This window comes from Hirundo rustica, chromosome 12 (assembly GCF_015227805.2).
Source record: "Hirundo rustica isolate bHirRus1 chromosome 12, bHirRus1.pri.v3, whole genome shotgun sequence".
Classification (NCBI taxonomy): Eukaryota; Metazoa; Chordata; class Aves; order Passeriformes; family Hirundinidae; genus Hirundo; species Hirundo rustica.
Window position 1 is genome coordinate 4031688 of NC_053461.1, and position 26988 is coordinate 4058675.

A 26988-nucleotide genomic window follows, 5' to 3' on the forward strand; every position below is an offset into this window, starting at 1 on the left:
GCAGCACGTGCGGGCCCCCCTCACCGCTCCCTCCGCTCCCAGGGTGCCCCGCGCGGCCCCGCCGGAGCCGCAAGATGGCGGACACAATGAGGGGGAGCCGCCTCTCCGCGGCCTGACCGCGCCGAGCCCGCCGAGCCCACCGCTCTCCGCCGCCCCGGCCGGCCCCTCAGTGTCCCTCATCGCCCCTCACCGCCCCTTCCCGTCCGGCCCGGCCCGGCCGTTCCCGCCACCGCCCGGAGCCCCGCCCGGCTGCCCTCAGCGCCGCCGCCCTCGCTCGGCGCGGCCCGGCGGGCGGGATGAAGCTGACGGACAACGTGCTGCGGAGCTTCCGCGTGGCTAAGGTCTTCCGCGAGAACTCGGACAAGATCAACTGCTTCGACTTCAGCCCCAACGGCGAGACTGTCATTTCCAGCAGCGATGATGACTCCATCGTTCTCTATGACTGTCAGGAGGGCAAGTGAGTGGCGGGGCTGCGGGCTACGGCCTTCGGGGTCTGGGGCGGTGTCTGGGGCACTGGGGTGTGAGGCGCTTTTGGGGACAAGCTGTGCCCATAGATCTGGCCGGTGAGCTTCAGCTTTTAGGTTCTCTTCTGTTTCTTAGCATAGGTTTGTGAGTAGAATCCCAGCGGCAGGGGTGGCAGCAGCGTGGGTTTGCCTGCTCTCTGGTTGTACTTGTCATGTTGGTAGGCTAGAGACCGGTGATAATTTCCCAAGTGTAAGCGAAAGTTCACTTCTCTGAGAGCTAAACAGTTGCTAAACCTAAAGGGCTCAGTCTGGCCGCATTTCCAGGTCTCGGGATTGCTGCAGGAATGGAACTGACTTCTCGGGCTTCCTTGGGCTCAAGTCTCGCTAACTACTGAAGTGGCTGTTGTGGGCAATGTGCAGATGTGCCCTTTTAACGCCTCATTTGGGTGTAACTTCTTGGCTAAATGCTCTAAGCCAGAAGGTGCAGATGGTGTGGCACGTATCACTATAACTTCTAAAAACCGGATGGCGTTTTCCACAAAAACCCAGTTCCCTACGTGGTGTCTTGGATCGCCGCAGGAAAACGTGGTCCTCTGTGTTTTAAAACATTTTCTCTAGTTGTGTCCTTATCTGTGAAGCACAGCTACAATGCGTGCGATTTGCCTGTGTCTTCAAACATTGTCTTAGTGTAGATGTAATCAGTCAAGGTGTTAATTGATTTCTGTTACCTAAGGGTGATGAGTTGAGGGTGTTTCTGTTTCTCGTTTAACTGTCCGGTTTTATCTTTCTTCTACCCTTGATCACACGGTGCTCATCTTGTTTGTTTGGATAAACTCTCAGAAATTTGCAGAGCACTTGAGATCTGGTGCTCCTGCTCCGAAGATGGAAACCTACACCAGGGGCCTATGAGAGTTGGAACAATTTGAGCCGAATGGTGTCATTATGACATTAAAATCTTTCTCCGTAGGTGTGTGCTTTTGTCTGCTTTAAATTCCTTCAGGTTTTAAGTTTTACACGTGCTTATTGGTGTAGAGGCATAGTTCTGAGGTTATTGGTTGTTTTTGGTTTTTTTGTAAAGTCGGGAGTGGGAAGCATGGCATCCACACGGAACGCGGAAGGAAAACAAGTGTGTGTCTTAGGATAAGGAATAGAAAGGACAGAGTAATGCAGGAGTGAAAGAAACGGCTTGGGAGCATCAGGATAGAGATATATCAGCGCTGTATATATTTTCTAGTGAACCAGGTATTCCTGACCCTCCTGCTTTTCCAAGCAGGCCAAGACGTCACACTTGCTGGGAGGAAAGATTGCCTCCTGCATATTCTCTTAATTTTGTGGCACACCTATTATATATTATTTTAGACTTCTTTGTAGTTTGATTGCTTTACACATTAAAGTTGTTTGTATTCCCCATCTGCTAGAATGAACTCTGACATGAAAATATTTAATTTTTATCTATGTAAGAACAGGTAACTCTATACATATGGGGTGTGCCATGGATCTTATCCCAGATTTTAATTATATACAGTAGTAGCAGGGCTGAGTGATGTTAATGCAGATGGTATTGATTGCTCTTCCCCTTTCAGACTTGTAAAGAATGGTTTGGTGGGTTGAGAGGCATTTGGCCCTTTCATCCCAATCTCCATCTAATCCTGATGTGCTTTATATAGTCAGGGGGTTTGCTTTAATTAAGTTAAATGTAGATCAATGGTCCTCAACTGCAGTGCTGCAAGGCAATGAGAGTAGTTTCAAGGTAATTTATGTGTCAGGATGCAGTTCTCTAGTGGTTTTCAAATAATTTTAAAATTTTATAGCTTTTCATGCACTATCAACTGGCTTAAAAGTGTAGCTGTGATTTTTAGGGGTAGCTAGGGATGCAGCACATACTTGTTCACTAACCTGCAAAGTTTTGCTTTGAATTACTTTGTCGCTGGAAATTCATGGGAAGATGATATTTCAGGTGTCTGAGTAACCATTGCTGTCGCAGTTTCAGGCTTGTATTTGGTTTATTTTTCCTTACAAACAGAGCCTGGAACTCTCACCTGCTTGGATATAGTGGCCAGGAGGAAATTGAATGTCCTGCTTACTGGGGTTCAGTGTAGGATACCCTACTTCATCAAATGGCCTGAAAGTTAATGCCTTTCCCTGTGTAAAAGTGGGAAAATCTGTTGTGTGTCTTCTGTTAATGAGCAGTTCTGCTGGTAGAATTAAAATGCAGCTGTTTGGTTGTACTTTAGGAGTATCCTCACCTAGTTTGCTTTGTTTTGCCGCACCAGAATGTGTTGTACAGCTCTATGAGAGCGTGTCCAACCCATCTTGGTGATCTCCAGCTTTTGACAGTGTCAGGACAGTTGAAACAGTGCTGTGCTGCCAGGGGCTGACAGGACAAGACTATCTCCTTATCATATTGTTCTGGGCTTAGGCAGCTGACATGAGCATCCAATAATTTTGGTCCCGATATTCCACTTCTATTTCAAAGTGTGAAAACAACTAAATTATTATTAAATTTTTAACCCATCCTGCATCACCAGATCCCTCCACAGTAGGCTGGCTCAGAAGCATAACCAAGAGGCTCCCTGGAGGCTGTTTGGACTTAAGGGAGGATTGTGGAAACAGTTGTGTGTTGGGATGTACAGCAATCCCTGAGGCAGGGAACAGCCTGGCTGCCCATTGGTGACCCTCCTATGATAGACTGGTGTTCTAATAAAGGTTTCACTTGTATTTTATTGTGTATCAATTATGTGTAATTGCTACTAATAAAGTGATGGATCTGGACTCTGCTTAGCTGTGGTGTTTGCTGGGCACATCCACGTTCCTGCTTGTGGGTGATGTTTAACCCATAGCAGCAGTGATTCAAACCAAGGCATGGGTGATATTACAAACCTGGCCTGTGGTTTGTTTCATCTTTGTAGCAGATTTGAATGAGCTCTTGTATTTTTCGTTGTCAGTATTTCTTTCTTTGTAGGTGGGCTGGATAGATTGACCTTGACCTTGGACTTGTTTAGTGATTGTGATTCGTTGTTAAAAAGTACTTAGTTTTCTTGTTTGTGTTTGAAATATTTGAATGGCAGCAGGTCTTATGTGCAGTGACACACTTCTGTTTGTACTGGTTTACATGAAAACTTCACCTTTTGTAGAACACAGAACTCTTTTTCCTTCTTTTTGGTAAATGTGCTTTTGTCTGTCTGTTGATCTTTATTGTCTCTGTCTATATTAATTTAGTCTAAATAGACCTGCTAAGGTTTAAATTTGTAATAGAAAAGGAAAAGCCAAACTAGGAGAATCTAATATATATAATATATTTTGAGATTGGGGTTTTTTTACTTGGTTTGTTGTTAGGTTTTATTCCCACCAGATTGATCCGCAGCACAGCTGAGGTAACTCAAAAGCAGTGTGGGGAGGTATATCGCACATAATGTTTGTGTGTCAAAATTTAAATTAGGTGTGGTTTTTTTCAGTGTGTGGCATGTTTGGATCTGAAGAACTATTTAAAAAACTGCTGGAGGAACTGGGAAAGAATCAGTTGAGATTTGGTCTGTGGTACAGGTGGTGTGTGGTTTTTCACTGCACTTGCTGTATTGGCTTTCACTTCGTGGGAATTTGTCCCCAGCAAGTTTGTTTGAAGAATAGATATTTAAGAATGAATGTCTGGGGTTTTTTTCTGATATGAAAAGTCTCCAACTTGTGCTCTTGTTTGGGTGTGTCAGGTTGAAGAAAGAAGAACGGAGAAAGGAAAAAGTCCATAATAATAGGAATGTCTTGTCTGAGGGTGTTGTCTGACAAACTTTTCTCTTGGCAGCAGTATTGGTTTCGACTCCTCCTGCTGGTTTTTTTCCATTCCCATGCTGTTGTCTTTGGTTGTGTGGGCAAAATATTTTGTGGGCCTGTGTAATAACCAGAGTTATGAATTTCTGGATTAAAAATAACTCCCGGAAGAGATGGTATTTCTGGTGCCCTTGCTGGTCCACTGCCCAGCTCTGAAACCGTGGTGCTCCCTCAGCTGGGGATGAAAGGGGAAGGAGGGTGGAGACCTGCTGCTGCTCAAACAGGCAGCACTGCTGTGAAATACCCTTATTAGCCAGCTGCTTCTGAGCTTACTCTGCAGTTAAAATTTCTAGTGCTGCAGTGCATTACCTGCTTACCAGACCCCCCAAAACCCCGTTCTCTAGGTTGTGTTTGCTCTCACAGAAAAACACTAGAGTGTTTTCATTCTGTTGCAAAATGTTAAATTTGAGTTTCCTGCCTTTAGATTGGATACAAGCCGTAACTCTGCAGTGGTTTGGAAAAGTCCCTGTGTTACTATGTCTGTTATAGATGACTGCTATATAGATGTGTTTGTGTTAATGCCCCATGAACAAGACACCCTGTTCCAGGTTTTGAAGTAACAGAGAACAAAGACAAATTATACTCAATCTAAAATAAGCAGCAGATGAATGGGAGATTTGAATGGGCAAAGGCACAGTAAGGCAGTGCTGCTTGCTGTGCTCATTATGTTAGCTCCTCCTTTTCATTTTGCAGTAGACATCATAGGAAAAGGAATTTTTGGAGGAGACACGTGCATTTTGCAGGTGTTACAGAGAACTCCTCAAGCCTAAGCATAGTCTGGGAGAAGCAACAAGATCCTTGTTTGAAAATCAGATACAAAAGCTTTTCTTTCTTTGTATAAAAACATCTGACTTCTTGAATCAATGATGTAATGCCTCAATGGGAGCAGGCCTTGTTGATGTGAGTTCTGAGATTTTTGTTGCAGAGAGTGCAATTATTTCTGCTTCCCCCTGACAGACCAAAGAGGACCCTGTACAGTAAGAAGTACGGAGTGGACCTCATCAGATACACACATGCTGCCAACACTGTCGTGTACAGCTCCAACAAAATAGATGGTAAGTGATCCACTGGGGTGGAGCATATTCATCTCCTTGCACTACATGTCTGGATAATTAGCACTAAAGGTTTGGGAAAAAGGTATAACAACTCTTCAGTATTGAGAACTCTGTTAGAGGCAGAGGAGGGAATTAATGCCCAACAATAACACACAGCTTGGTGCTAATCCCTTGAGCCTCTTTACGTGTTTTGTGCCCTGCTGCAATAACTGAGGGGTTAAACATTGTTAGGGAGATAAAACCCGGGTTCTTCATTGTGCTGTGCAGTTGGTGTTGGTATCAGTGCTGTTATCGGCCTCTGCACCTTCATTTCTTACATGTGAGTGAGGTGGAAGGAGCAGCTGGGCCAAGTGCCACAGCTCTGCCGGGTACACACAGCTCAGCTTCAGAGGAAGGGAGGGCAGGAGCTCCAGGTAACTCAACAGATCACCAGCCAAGCCTGGAGGAAGTCACAGAGCTCACTCTTGGTTTTGTTTGTTGTAATCAATGTCTTAAGAATTTTGCAATGACCAAGTCTGTTAGCACAGGACTTTACAAATGGATTTTAACGTTGTACTTGTAGACTCAATTTCTGTAGCAGAGGTTTTGGTTTGGTTTTTCCTTTGCAGAGATGAAAATAGTAGAGGTGTTGGTGCCTTGTGATGTGTGCTGGGCTACTAAAGGAATTGCAAAGGCTGTGAATTTAGAGAAGATGGAAGTCAAGAGTTAGGAAGTCAGGTTAAGCTAGAACAAGCTGGGCCTGAAACTAGAGAAACAAGGAAGTCTCCAGCAGAATCAGATGTAATGGTGTGAAGGGATTGAAAGTGTCACAGGAAGCACATGCCTTTTTAGTCTGTTTCAGAACCTACTTATTTTTTTAATTATGTTATTACTATATGTCACATTTTTAATGGGCTGTTATTTAATTTACAATAACTAATAATTAACAATCTAATGAAGCATTTAAATGCCATTTTGAGTATTGAGTTTTTGTTCATAAGCTCTGGTGAGATTTAAGACTTAAATCTTCCTGCCTCAGGGTAGCATTATGGTGAATACTTCATTGGAAGAAAAGAAAAAGAGACAATGTGAGAATGTGTTGCTGTTACAAATTGTAACCTTAATAAAACCAACAGTGTGTTCTGTAGGAGTCCAGGTGCTCTGTAATCCCTAATGCATGTGGTCATGGGCAAGGTGCATTGTATTAACCTGTTTTGCAGGTGCTGGGAGGGAAAATTACCTCGGGAACATGCTATAGGAATGCTGGTGCTTGTTTCCAAGCATTTTTTCTGTTGAATTGCTACCAATCCACTTGTGAAGATTTCCTCAAGACCTTTGGACTTACTTCCTGTTGCCTGATTCCAGGCTGAGGTAGTAGTTTGTACAGTTTGAGGGTCTATGATACCACCCGGTACAGGAGATAACTGTACAGGCCACTGCCTTGCCTGGGACAGAGCACTGCCAGCACTGAGGATCATGAAGGAGCACAATTCCCCAGTGCTTTCTCTTTAGCAAAGGAGGATGGAATTCTGCATGGATGCTTTGGACATCAGGTAATGCCAGTTCTTGCAGGAAAAACTAGAGATGAGTCTTAACAGCACGTTTGGAGCATGTTGTTTTTTTCCAGTGTGGGATGTGACACTGGTGTTAGGGATTTAGATTTTGGATAATCACCTCAGGTCACTTAGAGCCTTTCAGACCTGTCTGTCACCAGTACATTTCCAGCTTGTTCAATCAGCTTCAGTTTGCTTGTCAAATACTGGAGGGTTGTTCAGACCTCTGATCTCAGTTTGATGAGCAACCTCAGGCAAAAATGAGAACTTGATAATTTTTTCACGGATAGAAACTTTTGCTGAATGGGCCTTTCCAAACACTCTGAACACAGTAGCCTTTCTGACCGTCAAAATGTCCAGTACACGTTGCATCCTCTTGGCACATGTTCTTCTGAGTCAAAAATAAAAATGTCCTTGACCCTCAGCAGGACTTGTTGTTCCAGCAGTACAGAGTCTGCACATAAAGATTAAAAAGTGGCTTCTGTCTTCTAATAATTATTTCCTCTTAGAAGGATTTCTTTTAATTTTGGGGAGGAAGTCTCAACGGCACCTTCCAGAGTTGTGGGCTACTCTTGGTGTGTTCACCTATACTCAGGATTAAATTGGCACTTTGGAAATGTTGTGCTGCTACCCTCATCTATTTGATTTATGCTTAAGCTGGCTTGAAGTGCACTAAGCTTTGGATTACTCTGTCCTCTTCTTAGAGCTTAGCTGCTGTAAGTGTAGAGAAAGTGTGAAGCTGTTGATTGTCAGATTAAACAAAAGAGAAGAGAAATTTGCTAGTTTTTAAGGGTCTTGCCCTGGCTTTGAAGTTACTGGTTTTATCTTTAGCTGAGTGCCAGAATTTGTACATTTCCTGTGTGTACTGCTTAGCTGGAGATTTGTTTGCTGAAGGTGTATGTAGGAAAGAGAGCAAGATATGTACTGCAAAGGATTACAAAGTGGTAGCATCAACTCTGTAAATTTGATACTGTCCATTTTGTGAGAGCAATGGAATAAAACCTGCTGCTACTTGAATTTTAGCACCTTTGAAATTTCCTTGCATAAATCACATGACAGTTGTTTTTAAGGTGTAACTTGACTTCAGACTAGGGGAAGTATCTTTTCCTGTTGCGTAACTTTCAGTTCTGCTTAAGAACTGAGTTGGTTGATGTCTGTTTCTAACTTGATTTCTCTTTCAAAGTCCTACTAAATTACCAGACTTAAGCGCTGTGGTGAGATTACTGTTGCTCTGGGGAGCAAGTTACTATGTGATCATTTTCAGGCAACCTTGGGCTGGTGGTATAATAAAGCTTGTGGTTTGTTTGTGTTTCAGACACAATCCGATACCTCTCCCTGCATGACAACAAATACATTCGGTATTTCCCGGGGCACACGAAAAGGTGAGATGTGGCTTGGGGACAGGGCAGGAGAAATTGAAACAGGAATGGTAACGGGCTTGAGTTCCATTGCACTTGGTTCATGCTGCTTTTTGCTTTGTTCAGGTATGGGTTTGTACACAGCTGTTGGGGTGGGTATTGCTGCATTCTCTTCTTTGGTTTGTCTCTGATGAATGTGTGTTTCTGTATTGCAGAGTGGTTGCTCTTTCAATGTCTCCAGTGGATGATACTTTTATTTCTGGATCTCTGGATAAAACTATTCGACTTTGGGATCTCCGCTCTCCAAATTGCCAGGTAGGTTATAAAATTCATGTGCACGTGTTGAATTTTCAGTTGGTGGGATAAAAAATGGATGTGTGTTTGTAACAAACTAAAAATACTGCCAGAAGTGTGTGCTGCTTATTTTAATGTTGACACCTTCCTGAAGGAGCCTGGATCAGGAATCTCTGTGCAATGCGTGCGTGTCACATTGTGTAACAGCAGTTGCTCTCACCTGTGTCTCTGCTGGAGAGGCACTGGGGAAGGCAAGAAATAACACCCACAGCTGATGAAACAGGAGAAGGGCTGGGTGTCATCAGCTTGTTCATCAGGCTGCTACCTTGTGCAGAGGGTGTTCTCTCAGAGCTGGCATCCCTCCTGTGTCGTGAATTCATCTTATCTGAGTGTTTGTTGTGTGTGTCTAAAATTGGTGCCTTGATGCAATTAAGTTTGATGAAGAAACTGGTGATCTAAAGTAACACAGCAGCCATATGGTCTGCCAGCTCCTTGCATCACCTCTGATGTTCATCATAACTGTTTGTGAGCAGATTTGACTTGATAGCAAGACAGAGCCCTGTTTGGTTTTGTTTACTTATTTTGCTGGAATACTTTACCTTTTTTTTTTTAGTGGAAGCAGGCTTGTACAGGCTGAGAAAAATACAAGAATTGGAAGCAGTGGCAGGCATGAAAGATTGGAATTAGAATCTTTACTTTTAGTGGTCCTGAGTTGTTTTGTCCTGGTATCTGGATACATAGTGTTGTGCTCTCGTATTTCCCGGTCTCTCCGAGACCATTTTGCTAATCAGAGGGGGCTCTTTGTTTATTCCAGATGATGGAACTGTAAATGAATGAGAAAGAAAAAAAGTTACATTTCTTAGAAAACGTTTTTATCATTCTTCAAACCAAGTATTTTCTGGCAGATCTTTATTATGCCTTTTTTTTTTTTTTTTTTGGGGGGGGAGTATGCCTTTAACTACAGTGAACCAGTTTCCCCTGGGATGAATCTCCATCTTCAAGCTGCTGCAGATAAGATAGGGTTCTGAGTGCAGTAGCAATGCTATGATTTGTGCTAGTGCCTGAACTTGTAAGAATGGTAGAACTAGGATTTGTAACTGGAAGGTGCATCCAGCCAAGTTTGGGAAACAGGTTGAGGAAGTGTTCCTTGTAGTTTTCAGTTGGTCCGTGAGATGGCAGCCTGGAAATGTTCCCAGGAAACCAGAGCTGGCCCGCTCACCAGGGCCCTGAGCATTGGCTGAGCTCAGTGCCTTACCTTCAGAGATCACAGGGAAAACTGACCTGCAAGGGGAAGAAGAGAAGTAGCAAAATCTCTAGACTATATCCAGAGAGGAGTGCAGAAAGAAAGAAAAATGCAGAAACTTGTTAAATGTGTTACGGGTTTATCAAAGATGTGTTCTTGTTTATGTGCATACATTTAATAAAACAGTTTGACTACCATGCACAGACTCCTAGTCAAAATACAGAAAATTACATATTTTGTTGGCTTTTACCAAATTTCCTCAAGTGTTTTCTACTATGTGACTTAAGGAAAAGGTAACATTAAAAATAAGCACTTGTAGTAACCTATCAATTTAATATGGAAGGTCTGTTGCCTTTCAGCAGGTATGAGGTTTCATTAAACAGGCATGTAAAGCTCAGCAGTGATATTCCTTTGCTTTCAAAGTGCTTTTTTTTTTCCCGTCTTGTGCAGCCATAAGTGGTAGAGCATTGCTGTTGATCCCAGCAGCAGTGATGCTGCCTGGTATGGTTATTAACACAGCCATATGAGCCTCCCTTCTGTGGGGACTTTGGGAGTGCATGACACCTTGAATGAGGTTTTGGTGTAAACTTTGTCACTGAAGCAAATAGGAAGCTCTGTGTGATGATGTGAAGTTGAGAAAGCTGAGTTCTGAACCTTTGTAAAACTTCAGTGTTTACAATTGAAATTAATTTGTTCAACCCCTTGTGTGCTGTCCTGCTCACAGTGGACTCAAAGGGTGGTGGTAGAAATGGGAGAGCATCAGTCTTGCAAAATAATTCTGGCTATTTCTCTTTCTAGGGTTTAATGCATCTCCAAGGGAAGCCAGTGTGTTCTTTTGACCCAGAAGGGTTGATTTTTGCTGCTGGAGTCAATTCTGAAATGGTGAAGCTTTATGATCTCCGTTCTTTTGACAAGGTGAGGTACCCTAACTTCCCTTCTTACAGCTTTTATCTTTCAAAAAGTAATCTAAACTCAGTGCTCAGAGGCTGGATTTGTGTACTCGAGCTTACTGTCTGGGATGCCTCCTTGGCATCCAGAGAGTCCTCAGTAAGCACACATCTCATGGACAGAAGGAGATACAAATCCAGAGGTATACTCTTAACCAGTGTTAAAATGCTAACTCTTGAACCTGCTCCAAACTCCAGTTGTTGTTCAGTTTTGGCCTTTCTTTCCTTGCTGCTTACTCTGGAAGAACACTGGCAAAGTTGAGCCAGGGCTGTCAGAAAGGATGGAAATTTCAAAGGGAACTGTACTGATGTGGGCAGCTGAACTGAATAAACACTGAGCATAGTTAGGTCCATGGTTTTCAAAACTCGGAGGACGGTTGTGCTGGCTCAAACTGTCTAGCTTCATTTAGCAACTTTTTTTGAAAACTGACTCCTACCTGAATTTAATTTGTGCTGTTGATTGTAGTAGAGTATGAAACTGTTGGATTAAAACAGCATATTGCGCTTTTTTTTTGTTTGTTTTGGAAACTGGGTTCATGTGTTGAAAGTTATACATGCAATGACATGCTTGCTTTGACACTCTTTGGTATCTTAGGGCTAAGGATTTTCTTCTAAAAAAACCTGAAATGTTTTCCTGCGCTAAGGTTCAAAGCAGATTCTTGTTAACAGCAATGCATAGTCCTCCTCATGTTTCCCATTTGCTGTGTAGGGGCCATTTGCCACGTTTAAGATGCAGTATGACCGGACGTGTGAGTGGACGGGCCTGAAGTTCAGCAATGACGGGAAGCTCATCCTCATCTCGACGAACGGCGGCTTCATTCGGCTCATCGATGCCTTCAAAGGAGCCGTCCTGCACACGTTTGGGGTGAGCCTGCTGCTTGAGGTTCTTGCTGGAAAACTTGGTGTTAGTTTGGGGAGCAGGCGCCCTTTGGTTGTGAGATTGCTGTGGACACACTCTCTACTACGTATTCTCCTGTTTTGTGCCATAGGGTTATAACAATAGTAAGGCTGTCACGCTGGAGGCATCATTCACACCAGACTCTCAGTTCATCATGATAGGTAAGATAATTCTTGGCAAGAATTTCAGTGCTCTGAAATTAGGCGTGTTATGTAGGGCTAAAGCTGTGTCTGTTGGGAAACAGAATGTATTTAAATAATACAATGCAGCTGTAAGCTTTCTTTGCACTGACAGTGTTCTGTTTTGTTAGATTGCTCAGTGTCCTCTAGACTGAAATACAAAAAAGCCTTCAAGAAGTTTTTTTTATACATAAGTGCTGTTCAAAATAGATAAGAAACCAGGAAACTATTGTAGTGTGGGAAGACTGGTGACACAGTTTGTTAGTGATCCTCTCCTTGTGGCTAGGATGCCCTCGTGTGCTGCCTCACAGCACTTTGTGGCTGTGTTGTGGCCGTTCTGTTTCCTGATGACCGAAGCACATGTTTGTGCTGGGGTGAATGGTCTTGTAGCTTGGTGCATTTGTACACCCCCAGGGGTGTTCTGCGCTGGTGACATTCTAGGGCAGCTGCAGTTTGTTCATGTGGCTCTTGTAAATCCCCATGTCTGTGGAACCAGCTCTTAACCCTTGAGAGAAGCTGTTGGGCGTCAGTCTTGTGGCTCCCGGTGTGTGATTCCCCTGGCCCTCTGCAAGATGGGCTTCTGAGGGGGAAGCAGGTGGCAAAAATCAGCCTGAAACTCCTGTAAAGCCTGGTGCTGCACCTTGGGCACCAAGCAAAATGACCACTTCAGTCACCTGTTCCCCAACGGGACCTGTGGATACAAATCAGATGAGTCTGTGTGGCGCTGCCCCTTCCTAGAACTTTATTTTTTGTTCTTATTTCTGTGGCTGATACATCAGATATGTTTAACTTTGTGGTAATTTGGTATCCAGATCCTCATTTTTCCTGTATGAGTGATGGTCTTGGCAAAACTTCTTTTCTTTTGTTCTGGCTGAGAACTTCCTGATTGCAGAGAACAGGGGTGGGGTTTTTGTTTGCTTTGTCGCTGGAGAGCACTTTATTGCACATATTTACCTTCCTGTTGTGCTCATCCAAATTAAAACAGTGGTAGAAGTTCCAAACCACTTATTCCTGTTCAGTTTTTCCACATGATTAAGTTGCAATTTGTGCTTCTTAATTTTTTTTTTCTTGAAAGGCTACAGGCATAAATACAGAAGCAGAAGAAAATGCTTTGCATTTTTATTAGGAATCCTATTTAAAGTGAGTCTAAAGCAGAACTGAATATAAAAATATAGTTCTGAGCCTCGGAGTTTGAAAAATGTCATTTTAAAGTGAAAAACTTGTCCCATTATAGTAATGTGGAGAGTAGATATTTCCAGGGGAACTTCTGGTATTTGGTTTAGTGCATTGAAATCTGGTTACCTTCCATAGTAAAGGCTTTGGTTTGATTCTGTGCCCACTGAGTGAGACATTTACCTGTGTCTGAACTGAGAACTTGTGTGAACAATGACTCTTTCCTCAGCACTCATCCTCTGCACATTGGTGCAGGTTGGCCAGGGTTTCTCCTCCACAGCTGGAGGTGTCAGCTCTCCTTTCCTACTGGGTGACAGTAGTTAACATCTTTGCGTGAATAGTGTTGCCCTGTTGTGTAGTTGAGTCTCTGCAGTGCAAAGGTGCAAGCCTGCTGTTTGGATACAGGTGTTTTAACTCTGTAATGTTTTCTACATACCCTTGTGACGCTTGGAGAACTCTAAAGATTTTGTTATAAAGTTGAGACCTGCCTGTTCTTAAAGTTCTGACTGAAAAAGATGTTCTTCCTTTGCTCTGCTGACCTCTCCAGTGCATCTTACATATCTTGTTTTCTACTCCTACCTTCAGGTTCGGAGGATGGGAAGATCCATGTTTGGAATGGAGAAAGTGGGATGAAGGTGGCTGTCCTAGATGGAAAACACACAGGTCCTATAACCTGTCTGCAGTTCAATCCAAAATTCATGACTTTTGCTAGTGCATGTTCCAATATGGTAAGGAAATGGGCTTTAAGTTCTGTAAGCTTCATGAGGTGCTGACCCTTCCAGAGATGAATCTGAGAAGGCTCAGTGCCTCTCATGTGTGCTTGCAGAAGGTGGCAGCTCCTACGGGGCGTTTTAGGAGGGATTTGAGTTCTGCCATGAAAAGATGTTTTCTTTTCTCCTCTGTAGGCCTTCTGGTTGCCAACTATCGACGATTAATTCCTACGCTGCAGCTGCTGTCGGATGGCTCCCATACTGCTAACAGCAGCACATCATTGCAAGCATAGTTTTGGAACTGCCTACAACTCCTAGACTGTGTTCCTGTTCCTGCATATTTTCCATGTCTTACCTTTATCTACAGCATTCCGTTGTGAGGACTGCTCCTCTTGGCCTCCTGGCACGTTCAAGAAGCAGCATGCTGCAAGTTCTTACTTCCAGTCCATGCCCAGCAGGCTTTAGCCCAAGATGGAACTGACACAGTGTTATTTCTTAGAGCCATGAGGTCTGTTTTATCTATGAGATGTTTGTGGCATTTTTTAAAGCTGTAATTTTGTGTTTTCCTGCTGTAAGTGCACAAGGCTATTGATGTTCCATCGTGGAACGTGCAGTTCCTTTCCATAAGTGCATGTTTTTAACGTCTGGGATCTCTGGTTTCACTGCAGTCCACAGATGCAAATACTTCTGTGCCAAACGTGAACACTGACAGTTTTCAACAGCAGATGCTGGATTCTCTTGCAGTGGAACATGCACCAGAAGTGTGGGTAGCTGTGAATGTACCTCATACATCTTGTCATCCATTTTTTTCTTTTGGCAATTTAGTGTGCAGCTGCACAGGTTTCATCCACTGTCAGAGGTTGCCAAAGCCTCCCTGCTGTTTGCTTTGTGCACATCCTGGAGGCGCAGACAGCGCTGCTGAGGTCCGGCCGGTGTCCCGAGCAATAAAGGAGTGTGTCGGCAGGAAGATGGAGAAACCACACTGAGACTGACCGCGCAGTCTGCCTGTGTATCTTCGTTGTGTACCATCCTGGCTGATCTGACTTGTAAATATCATGGGGTGGGTGGGTGGGCAGTGGGAATGGGCCATATTTTTTTACTTTTAGATATAAAAGAATATGATGTGGGCCAGTAATGTGAGGTGTCTAGGCTGTTTACTTTCACCGATGCAGTTTTCCGCCCCCTGGTCTGTAAATAAGCTCCATGAGATTCATCCCACACCAGGCTTAGAGTGGTATCCCTCTGTTGGTAAGACTGACGTGTGGGTAGTCCATCACGCAGTTTGGTACCGGTCTGCAGGTTTCCAGTGATGGCTTCAAAAGAGCAATGCATTCTTTGTCTTCAGAAATGAACTTCAAAAATCTTAGGCGTGACTGTGCTGACTCTGCTTTGCTGTGGCCCAGCTCAAAGGAGTGCCCCTGCACGGAGATGGGCAAGGACATGATCTCCTGCCTCAGGAGCTTGTAGCACAGAAAAGCTGGCAGGCTGGTCTTCAAGCCCAGTTCCAGCTTCTTTTTCCTGAAATACTGCTTCAGTGAAATGCATCCACCAGCAAGCTGGGACAGGCCTGGCAAAAATGTAGTGTTCACTGTATTCTTGCCTTTACAAATACACTTGGGTTTTTGCTGGGTCACATCTTGGGAAGTCTCTTCTTTCCCTGGCCCAGTCACATGTGCTTCCCTGCTCATAAATATGAAAAGCTGGCAAGGTGACAAGAGAGTAATGGGCATGTTCTCTCTGCTCTCCAGTGCCACTCCATACTGACAAACTCTGCTGGAGCGTTTTCCTTAGGTCAGTTGTCCTGATGTTCCCCTGTTAGAGCAAAGTTCACCTCAGCTGTATACAGCTCACATCGTGACTCTCTGGAAAAGTAAATGCCTTGTAGAACAGCTGTTTCTGTTTTGCCTTTTCTTCCCTTTTTTATCCCACTCCCAGTCCTTGTCTATGGAAAGGTGCTGTGCTGAGAGCTGGGGATGGGCACTAAGCATTTCTGCTGGTTTGGTTCAGGTGGCAGCGCCTGCCTGTGGCACTGCAGGAGCACGGCCCGCACGGGGCAAGCTCACACCGTGGGGCTCCACCTGTGCTGTGGTTGTGGCTCTGCTGCTGCTGCCACATGGGGCTTTTCTAACCACAGGTCTGCAGCGTGAGTTTGCCATCCTCCAGCAGGGTGATGGGTGCTTTCCCTCTGCCGCACAGGCCTGCTGCTGGAGATGCAGATGAGAGGTTTATGTCGCCCCTCTTCCTGTGCTGGCCCACCATCGCCTATAAATAAAACTGCCCCGTGCAAAGGGAGGTGGTTTTTTCAGGCTTCAGCCACTTTTAACTCAGCCGTGTTGCATTTCAGGCTGCTTGGTGCTATTTTACCTTCGCTGGTATTTGCAGTGCTTTGTAAAATACAGATATTTGGGGTTTGTAGTGTGTTTTAACAATCAAACTTCAGCGTCCAGTAGTAAATTATCTTTGAGGTTTTTCAAGTCTTTTGCCTAAGGAAGTGACCAGATAGCCTCTGGTCATATTCCTTGTTACTTTTCACAGGGAAGCATTTGGAAGACTTTTATTCTATAAAAGCTCTTTGTTAATGTGGTTTTGAGCACTTGTCTAGAGGTTGTTCAGCTCTCTTCTGCTTGCAGTATTGTAAAACATGATATGTTGTGGCATGGAATGTTGAAGGAAAAGGGAACCAGAGGAGTGAGTGGTTTAGGAGGATACACACACAAGCACATCAGTGGCTTTCTGGAGAGAAGAGGGATGTTCAGGCCCATGCACAACAGCACTAGTTCTCTGTTCAGGGTGGCAGCTGAGCGCCTTCCCAGGGCCCACTGCCACCCACAGAGGCAGAGACATCTCTGTTGATGTAACATGGAGTGCTTTCCATCTGGCTTTAACAGAGGGGAGTGTGCCAAGTGTTGTCAGGGAACTTGAGGACCGTGTGTTTCAGCCAGTTGGACAGGAAAGGTGAATAAAGCTTTTAGCTTTCAGCTTCTGCGTGCTTCTCTAGGAGTCTCAGAGCTGCAATTCCTGTATTTGGGGCTGCCGGCTAACGAGAAGCAGATCTGATGAAAAACAGCCTTTCCAGGTCTGACAGCGTGGCCAAGCAGTAAACAGCATTCCCCCTCCAAATCTGATGTAAATCACCCCCCAGGTTCTTTGGGATGAAGTAAAGACCTTTTTTCAAAACAAGGGGGAAATGGGACTCAAGAGCGCACCTCTAAGTAAGCAGTGTGGTGGCTGAGCACATCTTCCTGGGCTGTAGATTTCAGGTGTAATTCTCCAAGTCAGTCTTGAAAGAATTCTGTTACTTTATCAAAGCTCCCAGGTCCTGGATTTGTGGCCCAATCCCTGCTCTGGAGGGTGCAGGAGCAATTGAGTGACAAATTTGGAAGTAGCAGGGCATCTTTTCCAATGCCTCTTGGCTGCATTAGCACTTTAAGAGACTTCACCTTGTTTTTGGGTCAGGGGCAGGAAACCTGGTGAACCTTTCAGAAACTGGTCTCTGGTCGTGAGCTGCTATAGGGTGGTACTTGCCAGTGAGTGTAAATATATAAAGTCAAATTATGCTTTGTCACAAAATACTACATATGTGGAGAATTCAATGTTGTGGCTGTGACCAATAAATATTTCGTAGAGAGACCACTTGAGTGCTTTAAGTTCTGCATTTGTCCACTGTGATACAACTTGCTGGTTTCTTGGAGGGGGAATGTTAAAAACTCACCCATTTTTTAAAATCTCCCTTTGTTTTGGAGCATTAGAAAGTCTGTAGTGGAAATCATGATTCTTTGAAGTTCCCCTTCATAAATTGCCCATTTTAAGAGTTTTGTTTTGTTTGTTTTTTTGCCTATGAATGTATCAGGATAGGGAAGCCTCGTGACAGATACTTACGGAGCTAAGGTGCCCTAGGTAAAGAGGTGTTCACTGCAGCTTGTGGTCTGGATGGAAGAGCCGAGCTCTTTCTCAACAAGGAGGTGAGAAAATAATTTACTGGATTTGAGTAACAGGAATCTTGAATCATTACAATCAATGTGTATAAATGTGTTACAGCTACTGAAGGGAGGACAGCAGCCAGTATCATTACCATAGGGGAATCTTCATGTGCATTGTTTTCAGGTCAAACTTAAGAGGATGGGGGGGAAAGTGAAGCTGGAGAGAAATGGGTTTTATTCTGTCCTTGCTTATACCACGAGCAGATACCTGAGAAGGCTGCCCCATTCCTGGGGGGAATTCCCTCCCACTGCAGGAAATAATCTTTTGACACCAAGCCCTCGCAGCAGTTCTGGTAAGGGAATGCTTCTGGTGACAAGCAAAGACAAATAAAAAGCAAAAACTGCCCTGTGATTTTCTGAGGCTGTTCTTCCTCCAGCCCAGGTCTGTGTAAAATCCCCAGCAGGAGTATCACCGCAGTAAGATGCATGGGAAAAAAACAAAGTACTTTTATTTGGACTTTCATCCTTGCAGAACTTAAACACACACTGGGGTTTGGCTGCTTCTCTAGGGAATCCTGGAATCTGTGTAATGAATAACGAAAACCAAAGTGGGGACTCGGGGAGATGGGAAGCTTGTCCAGACCTGCATTTGCCTGACTAATTAATGAGGTTGGGAAGCAGATCCTGAGAGTTTAAGACAACTCTGGCCTGTCTGCTGCAGTGTGTTTCTGCTGGAATAAGTGCTTGAGATTCAGCACTGCAGACAAATTGCAACAAACCGGTTTTATTTTACTTGGAGCTCTTCTACTGAATCAGCTGATGCACTGAAACACCTTGGTTCTCACCAGTGCTGCTGCTGCTACAAAACCTGCTTTGCTGTCAGAAATGACCTGACTACAGAAAGTGTCAGCAAGTGTGGATTAGGATTTGTTAGAAATCTGTACACTGTGTTACTAACGCACTTCAGTGTTCTTAAATAAGAGCAAGGCACATTATCTTTGCACAAGAGGCTTCTGTACACCAGAGTGAAGCTTCACCTGGCCACATCCTCTGCGTTTGAGGTGGTGCTGCCTACAAATGGCAACTGTCTTGAGATCTGGGCTACTGCTCCAGCATTCCCATGCCATAGGCACGGCTGTGCCCAGTGCTGTCTTGGCAGCGGCTCCCAGGTTTTCAGCACATCTCACGTTACAGCAAATGGATACGAGAGATGCTTTAGCTTATGCATCCAGTTCAGCTTAGTTCAAGTCTGATTAAAAGCCAGCTCTTCAGACTGGCTGGATCTCAAATGATCAATATTAAAAAGGGAGAGGGATCAGTAGAAATAGTGATCTGAGTGAGTGTACCGCCAAGATCTTAGGGAAAGTGCCCTTTGGCTCGCATGGCCCCCTTTGCAGGTTCTCCTTGGTCCAACGAGAAAGGGAAGTGATTTGTTGCCCACTGTGCTTCTCTCACATGTTGTTAAGGAGCTAATCTTGTTCATCCTGTGCCAAGTGCTGGCTGTGCATTTCAGGTTCCACTGCAAATGGTTTTGCTGGAAGAGAGCGTACACGTGTGCAGCAGAAATCCCTCAGTCTCAGGCTGATGCTGAATGACACCACAGTAAGGGAACACAGAGATGCTGTGTGCCACCCTGACAGTCAGTCCTCTTCCCTGTTGTGTAGTGGGATGACAAATACAGAGATGTCATCGTAGGATGCCTCGTGGCTGTCATCCAGCATCCACTGGTGGCCTCTCTTTTTTCCCCTTGCTCTGCATACCAAGCACTTGGCCAGTTCTGAAAACCTGTGGGTAGAAAAATGCAAGGTTTGGGCTAATACAGCAACTATTCCCCTTAAGTACAATGTCGAGATGTGGTTTTGTGTTGTCAAAATAACAAGGTTTTTTAAGACGCCAAGCTTTCTAATTGTTACTTTGGGATGGGGACAGATTAGTAGGCAGTTTCCAAAGTCACAGAAAAGAGTGGTCCTGCCGGAGCTGACCTGGAAGCAGTGGGATCTCAGCTTGCTTTAGGTCTGACCAGGTTCTTTGGAAGGGAAAACAAAGGCAAAGCTGGTATTACCTTTGAGGATCTTTCCTGTTTTCTGCAAGGAAGTTCCTGACCACATGGGCCACCTCGTCATTGCACAGAACATCCCAAAGGCCATCAGTTGCCATGATGAGGACATCATCTTCCTTAACGTCATGCAGAGCAAAGTCAAATACATTCACCTGGAAAGCAGAGGAGTAAATCTGTGACAATTCCTGCAATGTAAGAGAGGGGCCAGGGAGATGAGCCTTCCCCTGAGAGATGACACACTGGGACCAGGGTGCTTGGAGAAATGCTAAGACCTGCCAAGTTTGTAAAAGGTAGAGAGGAGCAGCTTGTTTAATTCCACCCTAAAATTCCCACGTGCTGTGACTGACCTTAGGAATGCAGGAGAGGAAGGGTTTGACTTCAATGTTGGTGTCGATGACCTTGAGCTGATGATCCCCCAGGCCTCGAGAGACAGCCAGAGTCCCCAGCAGGCGAGCCTGGCCCCAAACAAAGCAAACCAACATTGCAATATCGGGGTGTGGTGCCTTTAAAGGCTGATGCGTGGCCTGTCCTGACTGACCTATGTGTTGCTTTAGGACCTTTCTCCAAGGGGAGTGTAGAAACAGCCTGACTGTGAATGGCTCCATGTGGCCCATGGCGTGCTCTGGGTAACGCTACAGACCTCAGAAAGCCCATGGTGCCATCTGCTCTTGTTTTGAGGTGGCGAGAAAGACAATTGGGTTGGTTTGGGGGTGTCTGTTTGTCCTGGCAAAGGAGGTTCTGCACTGACTCGGTAAATGGGGCGGCCTGTGGGTTGTGCTGGGGGAGGTGATGGGACTTTCTGCTCAACCCCAGCAGGCAGATGCTGGATGGCTGCAGTCACTGCTTCTGCCTACCTCCTCCTTCCCTTTCTCAGCCTTTCCTTGAGGAGGACACTTTGTGGGAAAGGCACTAAAGCTAAAGGAGACAGTTTCAAGTGGGAGCTGATGATGTTCTCATCTGAATCGAATTCGTGTGTGCAAGGGGAGATGAGGGAAGAGCAGGCTCCCTCAGGGCTGCTGTCAGCTCTGCTGTACTCTGGAGGAGGGTGCTCCAGAGGGCTCTGGGTTACACCAGCCAGGCAGCAAAGGAAGCTGCTGTATCCGGGCTGTGGGACTGTGCTGGAGAACACCAGGCCTGCTGTATTCCCCCGGAGTGTGACGTGAGTGACAGGGACACTGAGGAGCCCCAGAAGACTTGCCTGTGTGTAAAGCATTAAGCTACCTGCTTCCCGTGACCATGGACAAGAGGATACTTGAGGTCAGCTTTCTCCACCGTCTTGTACCCCCTAGAACAGAGAATTCACTGTTGGTTTGGGATTTGTCTGGCTTTATTGTACAACCCAGCCAGAGCATTTTGACTGACTGAACCCTTGTGGTGTCCCCATGCACAGGCAGCTCGCTGAGGATGGGGAAAGGTGATCCTCACTCCTAATCCTCCCCAACTTGTACCTGCACCAGCTTGGGACTCCCTGCACCAACCCCACTGCCAGGGATACCAGAAGGACCATCCTGACTGTTTTCTAACCACTCTGTCAGGGCCCTGGTCCTTTGGAGGGAGCTGCTCACAGCATCCTTCCCTACCACTGTGCTGCTGCTCTCACTAGCAGGATGTGCCCCTTCTCCCTTCCCTTCCCCACTGGTGTGAGCAGGTAAAGCTGCCCTGTGCTGCAGCCTTGCCCTCAGGCAGAAGGGACTCACCAGCCCTCCATGAAGTAATCCCGGTACAGGACTTTCTGGCCCACATCATCTCCCTTCAGCCTCCGTGGAAACTCAAAGCGGGTGAATTCACCATCCAGGAGCTTGGGGAAAAGGAAAGCCTGGAGGAGGGAATGGAGGGGTGAGCATGGACAGGTTCTGCTTCAGTGGAGTAGGGCACCAGAGCTGCTTCTGCCTCAGGACTGGTACTCCCAGCAGCAGAATGGAGACCAGAATTGGGAAAGCGCATTCCAATGAGGACACGAGCATCTCCCATACTGAAGACTGTTGTCTGAATTTCTACCTCAGCCCTCCCTGGCTAGTGCCAGCTGATATTATGGCCACACAGTGGCCTTCAAGGAAAGCTGGAGGTCCTCTTGCTGCAAGCCCTCTCTGGCCCAGTGGGATGCTTGCAGCTGGATTGTCTGATGTGTGGAGGGAGTCACTCACCAAGTGCTGGATTCGCTGCCTCTCTGACTCGGGGGTGAACTCGCTGCTCATGGGCACAATGTCGTCCTTCAGGACAAGAATTGCCCTACAAAGGGGAAGAGGCAAAGCTCAGCTGTGCCAGAGAATAGCTGTGCACCCAAAACTGTTAAAAAATGCCACTGTATGTCAAATAACTCCACTGCAGTTGCAGTGTTGCAGCAGAGAACTGTGTTTGCCTGGTTTGACAGTGGTCGAGCTCACTGTTAGAGGAATGTGGGGGCCACGGCCAAGTGAGGGAAATCACCCTTCACTTTTTAAACACCTGGCAGGCTGAGGACTGCTGTACCACCCCAATGCTGTGTCTGGGCAGCTTTAGTCCCTTGAAAGGCCCAAACTGTTCCAGAAGGCACGAGAGCACCTTTCTTCCAACAGGTCCCGTGCCAGGCAGGAGGGGGATGGCTGGGCTGCACATATACTGTCTGTAGGATTTAATCACAGTTGTGGTTTAACCTGGCAGCTAAACAAAACACAGCCACTCACTCACTCCCCCCACTCAGTGGGGCAGATAACTGGGAAAAAGGAAAATAAAATCTGTGGGTTAAGAGAAAGAAAGTTTATTAGGACAGGAAATGGAGGGAAAATCGTAATGAGAAAAGAATTAGAATATAGAAAATGACTGATGCACAGTGCAGTTGCTCACCACCTGCTGACTGATGCTCAGCCACCTTCCCAGCAGTGGCCCCAGGCTACCTTCCCCTCAGTTCACAGACTGAGCATGGTGCCATGTGGTCTGGAACGTGCCTTGGGTCACTTGGGGTCAGCTGTCCTAGCTGTGTCCCCTCCCAGTTTCCTGTGCCCCCAAACCTCCTTGCTGCTGGGGTGAGAAGCTGAAAAGTCCCTGACTGTGGCTGGGCAGTGCTTGCACAACTCAAACATCAGTGGGTTTTCAACAGTGTTCTCTAGAACTCTGTTCCAGCTGAAACCAGGACAGTAAGATGCTGGAAATCTTGCTTAACTCTCAGTTCTCACCCTCAGCAACCTCCCCCGTTTATTAGGACTCACCTGCTGTCCCCAGCATTGGCCACATACAGCTTTCCCTGGAAATAAAGGGCAGCCAGAGCAGTGCAACCTCCTGTCTGGTTCGTTGCTTCCATCTCCTGACCAATGACTTCATCCTGTTGGTTTCAACAAGTTTGGAGACTGGCGTGATCTGGGCTGCTGCTTTCTACACACTGTCTCATCCCTCCCAGCAGAAATCCAGAACCAAAACTGGCTGTGGATGGGCCACAGGAAACCAGCAAAGTAACAGACAATGTTGCTTCTGTACAGCCTACACAGCTGCTGCTCCTGGACTGTGAAGCTTTAGGAGGACGGTGGGGAGAGCTGACTTGTACGTGCTGTATCAGTGTGACAACAGCCACCTTCCTGCCCTACAGAATTGTACAGAGCGACTGTGGCTTTGCTCTGAGTCAGCATTACCAACAAACAACTCTGAGGCAGGCCTCGGGGTCTGACCCAGCGTGATCTCAGCACGTCCAGAGGTTTGGCCCAATGTCCCAATGCCTACTCAGCGAGCAGAACTGCCGACCCTGCCCTTCCAGGGCTCAGGGAGGGACAGACTGTGGCTGCCTGGGCCCGGACTGGTGCCCTGCAGGGGTACTCACACATTCCTGGAAGGCATTCTCCAGGGCTCCCACCACCAAGTCTGCCGCGTGGATGTGCTTCTCCTCCACGAACTGGGGGTCACTGTCACAAACGCAGCGTCCGCTGAGGTGCATGGGGGGCTGGGCCTCGGTGATGCCTCCCACGATCTCCTCCAGCTTCTGCTTGATGCAGTAGTGCAAATAGTTGGAGGCGATGATGGCAGCGTCTGGGCCGCCGTGGCCATCAAACAGCGCCCAGTAGTGACCGGTCAGAAACTGCCGTGAGGAACAGGGACGAGACAGGGGCTGAAGAGGTTGTACAGGTGGCAGGCTCATAGCCAGCATGCCACTTGTATGTGTTTCGCCTGACTTTTCCACCCCAGCTACCCTTCCCTGCCACTGGTAGATCTCCTGTGCAGCAAAAACTCAAGTGATGCCCGTGTGCTGCTCTGCCAGACCCATCAGCTGAGCTCTGAGCACCTGGATTTGCACCACACACCCTCATGTGCTGTATTAGGGGAGACGGGGCCATTGCACAAGAGGTGAGGCACAGTCTGGTGAGAGCATCCTGTGTGCCCAGCTCACACTGCTGCCCAAGCCACAGCAAGATACCCCGGCCCTTGGAAGCACAGGGAGGGTAGGAAAGGTGAGGGCACCACGGGCTTGGATAAGTTCAAATGTTGCAAGCCATGGGCCATGGAAACAGAACTGGCATTTACAGACAGAGCTACATATTTACCAGCCACTGCGTACACAGGCCCCCCAAACACAACCAAGGAAGGGTTTCAGCACGTGGGCACGTAGGATTGATGGAGCAATCCCTGTTTCCCGAACCTGTGCCCCTGGGTGACAGCAAAGGACTGGCAGCAGGGTGAGCACAGCCTGCCTGGGGGTAATACCTGCGTGGAGCACAGGATCAGCCACTCCTCATCCTCCTCCAGGCCTGGCTCTCTCCTCCGGACAGAGATCTGACAGCAGGCTGCCTGGTCCTCATTGAACTCTGACTTCTCAGCATTGATAACCCTGCCAACACTCCAGTTAAGCTGTGGGGACACACTGCACGTTTCCTGCTCACAGCCAGCTGTGCTGGCTGCTCTGCAGCCCCTACAAACAGCTGCACCTTGCCCCTTCTTTTCAGCCCATCCTCCCTGCTCCCTTTTCAAACTCAAGGATCTCTCTGCCGATGACTGAAATAGTAAGTCATTTATGTGCAGCAGGGAAAAGCCCAGCTGGGGACAGAGACCTGCACCCTGGCCTCAGGCAAGCCCTCGTCAGCAGCCCGTACCGTGCCATTTCCTTGTTGACACAGTGCATGGCAGAACCACCACCCTTGCTTTTCCTTCCAGCCTTGGGAATGTTCGTCCCCGAATGGGAGTGTGCTCTCCTTGCATTTCACGCCGTGCCATCCCAACACCGCGGGGTCCCGCCAGGACGTGGGGACAGCTCCTGGCTAGAGTTCTGCCTGACCCACCCCCTCTGCCATTTAAAAACAGCAGAGCAAGAGATTTCTAAAGATGTGGTCTTCCCCTTCCTTTGTTTCAAAGACACTTTGTTAGGAGCGGTGCTGCCCTCGGGGCTGCCCCGGCCACTGGCCACAGCCCCGGTGCCGCCCCCGGCAGGGACGGAGAGGGGCTGGAGGATTCACCGCCACGCCAAACGCCCTCTGGAGCACACAGCCGCTGTCTCCTCGCCCGCAGATGGTGCAGGAGGGCCAGCTGTGCCTGCGGGCGGCCACTCCGGGCAGGGGAGCAGCAAGGGCGGGGATGCGACCAGCCCCGCCAGGAGTCCCCTACGCCCCCCGCCCCGCACCCTCCACACCCCCTAACCCTGCACTACTCCCCGGTATCAGCACCCCGGCAGCTCCCCTAACCCCGCCCGGCCCCGGGGGCTCTCCCGCTGCCGGCCCCACTCACTCGGCGTATCCCGCGCCCCAGGGCAGCGGCCGCTCGGGCCCGGCTCCCCGCACGGCCCGCCCGCCCCGCGGGGCCTCCTCGCCGCCGCCCGCCAGGAACTTGGGCCGGCGGTAGCGCAGGGCGGGGGGCGGCGGGCCGGGCCCCGCTGCCGGGGCTCCGCCGGGCCGCTCTGCGGGGCCGCCCCGGCGCCAACGCCGCAGCCACTCGCCCGACATGGCGGGGCAGGTGCGGCTCCTCCCGGGCCCGGCCGCGGTCCCGCCCCGGGGCGGCGCGGAGCGGAGCGGAGCGGCCCCGCGCTCCGGAACGGGCGGTGCCGCCTGCCCCAGCCGTTTCCTGCCCGGGACGCGGCGGAGCGGAGCCGAGCGGAGCGGAGCCCAGCGGAGCCATGACTCACCAGACCGGCATCCACGGTGAGCGGCGCCCGCCCGGCGCTCGCGTCCCCCGTCCCGTCCCGGGCGCTGTCCCCGCCGCTCGGCCCCCGCCCCGGGCCGGGCTGCCCCGCCGCGCCCCCCGCCATCGGCACCCCCGGGGCCGCGCCCCGCGCATCCCCGGCCCCGCCGCCGCCGCCGCCGTGCTGCGGGCGGTGTCGCGACAGCGGCGGCGATGGGGGCGATACGATGAAGCTTCCCGAAGGAGCCGGCAGATTTCCTGCGATTAGCGGGGGAGGGGGACACCGAGTCAGGCTCGGAGCGTTTGCGTGCCGGGAGGAGGTGCGGGAGGGGGTCTGGCCCCGGGGTTCCGCCGGTGCGGGGCTCTCCCGCATCCTTTGTCTGGGCCGATGCTCAGCAGCCGCCGCGACGTGCTCGGACAGATGTGTCGCGCACATCTGCCTGGCCGCGGCCCCGGCCACCGCTCCCTTGCCTACGGAGATGCTCGGCCCCAGCTGCTCCCCAGCCCGGGAGAGCTGCGGAGAGCCCGAGTGAATTCCCGCTTCCCGATTTCTCCGCCGGCTCCACGCAGGACCCAGCCAGCACCCCGACACGACGGCTTCTGCATTTCTGAGTGTGCTTGGTGCATGACTGACTGCGCGTCCTCACGGCATTTCCCTCCTGCCCCCCGCCTTTGCCGGCTCAATTAGCAATATTAATCAGGAGCAGGGGTGCTGCATAATTTATGGAACCGAATCAATATGCGAGCAGGGATGTGAGAGCGGCTGCCCCTGGAGCCCTGCTCTGTGCGGTCGGGTGTGAATCCAGCCCGCAGCGAATCCCGGGAGGGAGCTGGGGCATTGGCCTCACAGCTCCCTCCTGTTAGCACCTTTGTGCCGGGGTGGGAATTCGTGCCTGCTGGTCCTCCATGGCGTGAGCATCCTTGTTCCTTCAGCATGGTCGAGAACATCCTTCCCCTGCAGTTGCTTCTGGAGGGGCCGTAGCTGAGAAGCGGCCAGCGATGATGCTTAGATGTTTCTGCTGCTCGTGCTCGGGAGAGCTGGTGGTTGATGGCATTTGGGTTCAGGTTCATTGCTTCTGGCTTAGGCTGAGATCCTGAAGTCCAGGCTCTAATCAACCCGTCCTTGTTTGTAAAGATGTAACAATAATTTAAGAAGTTAAGAATCAGCAGGATGGACCCGCCTGAGCTCTGGGTGTGCTGCCCCGCTCTGCAGAGCTGTCCCTGGGGTTTGGGCAGGCAGGGCGTGTTGCGCTGTGTCCCCGGAG

General features: G+C 48.4%; 3 protein-coding genes across 3 annotated transcripts in view; 2 read left to right on the forward strand and 1 right to left on the reverse strand.

Moving 5' to 3' along the window:
- The first annotated feature begins 57 nt into the window (after positions 1-57).
- Positions 58-17308, forward strand: WDR82 (WD repeat domain 82). Its single transcript, XM_040076606.2, has 9 exons — positions 58-457; positions 5244-5341; positions 8189-8255; positions 8447-8546; positions 10567-10683; positions 11425-11580; positions 11705-11774; positions 13551-13693; positions 13871-17308. Exons 1-9 carry the CDS (start codon positions 297-299, stop codon positions 13898-13900), a joined length of 942 nt encoding a protein of 313 aa, XP_039932540.1. The 5' UTR covers positions 58-296; the 3' UTR covers positions 13901-17308.
- A 779-nt stretch (positions 17309-18087) lies between these two features.
- Positions 18088-25580, reverse strand: PPM1M (protein phosphatase, Mg2+/Mn2+ dependent 1M). Its single transcript, XM_040076605.2, has 10 exons — positions 25334-25580; positions 24320-24443; positions 23442-23696; positions 22840-22952; positions 21799-21883; positions 21352-21470; positions 20876-20939; positions 20002-20109; positions 19658-19806; positions 18088-19380 (listed from the first exon to the last, which is right to left on the reverse strand). Exons 1-10 carry the CDS (start codon positions 25546-25548, stop codon positions 19236-19238), a joined length of 1377 nt encoding a protein of 458 aa, XP_039932539.1. The 5' UTR covers positions 25549-25580; the 3' UTR covers positions 18088-19235.
- Positions 25581-25631: 51 nt separating this feature from the next.
- Positions 25632-26988, forward strand: part of TWF2 (twinfilin actin binding protein 2) — a 29975-nt gene continuing 28618 nt past the window's right edge. The window contains exon 1 of the mRNA XM_040075959.1: positions 25632-25743. Coding sequence (XP_039931893.1) covers positions 25719-25743 — 25 coding nt within the window. The 5' untranslated portion in view covers positions 25632-25718. The remainder of the gene's footprint in view (positions 25744-26988) is intronic.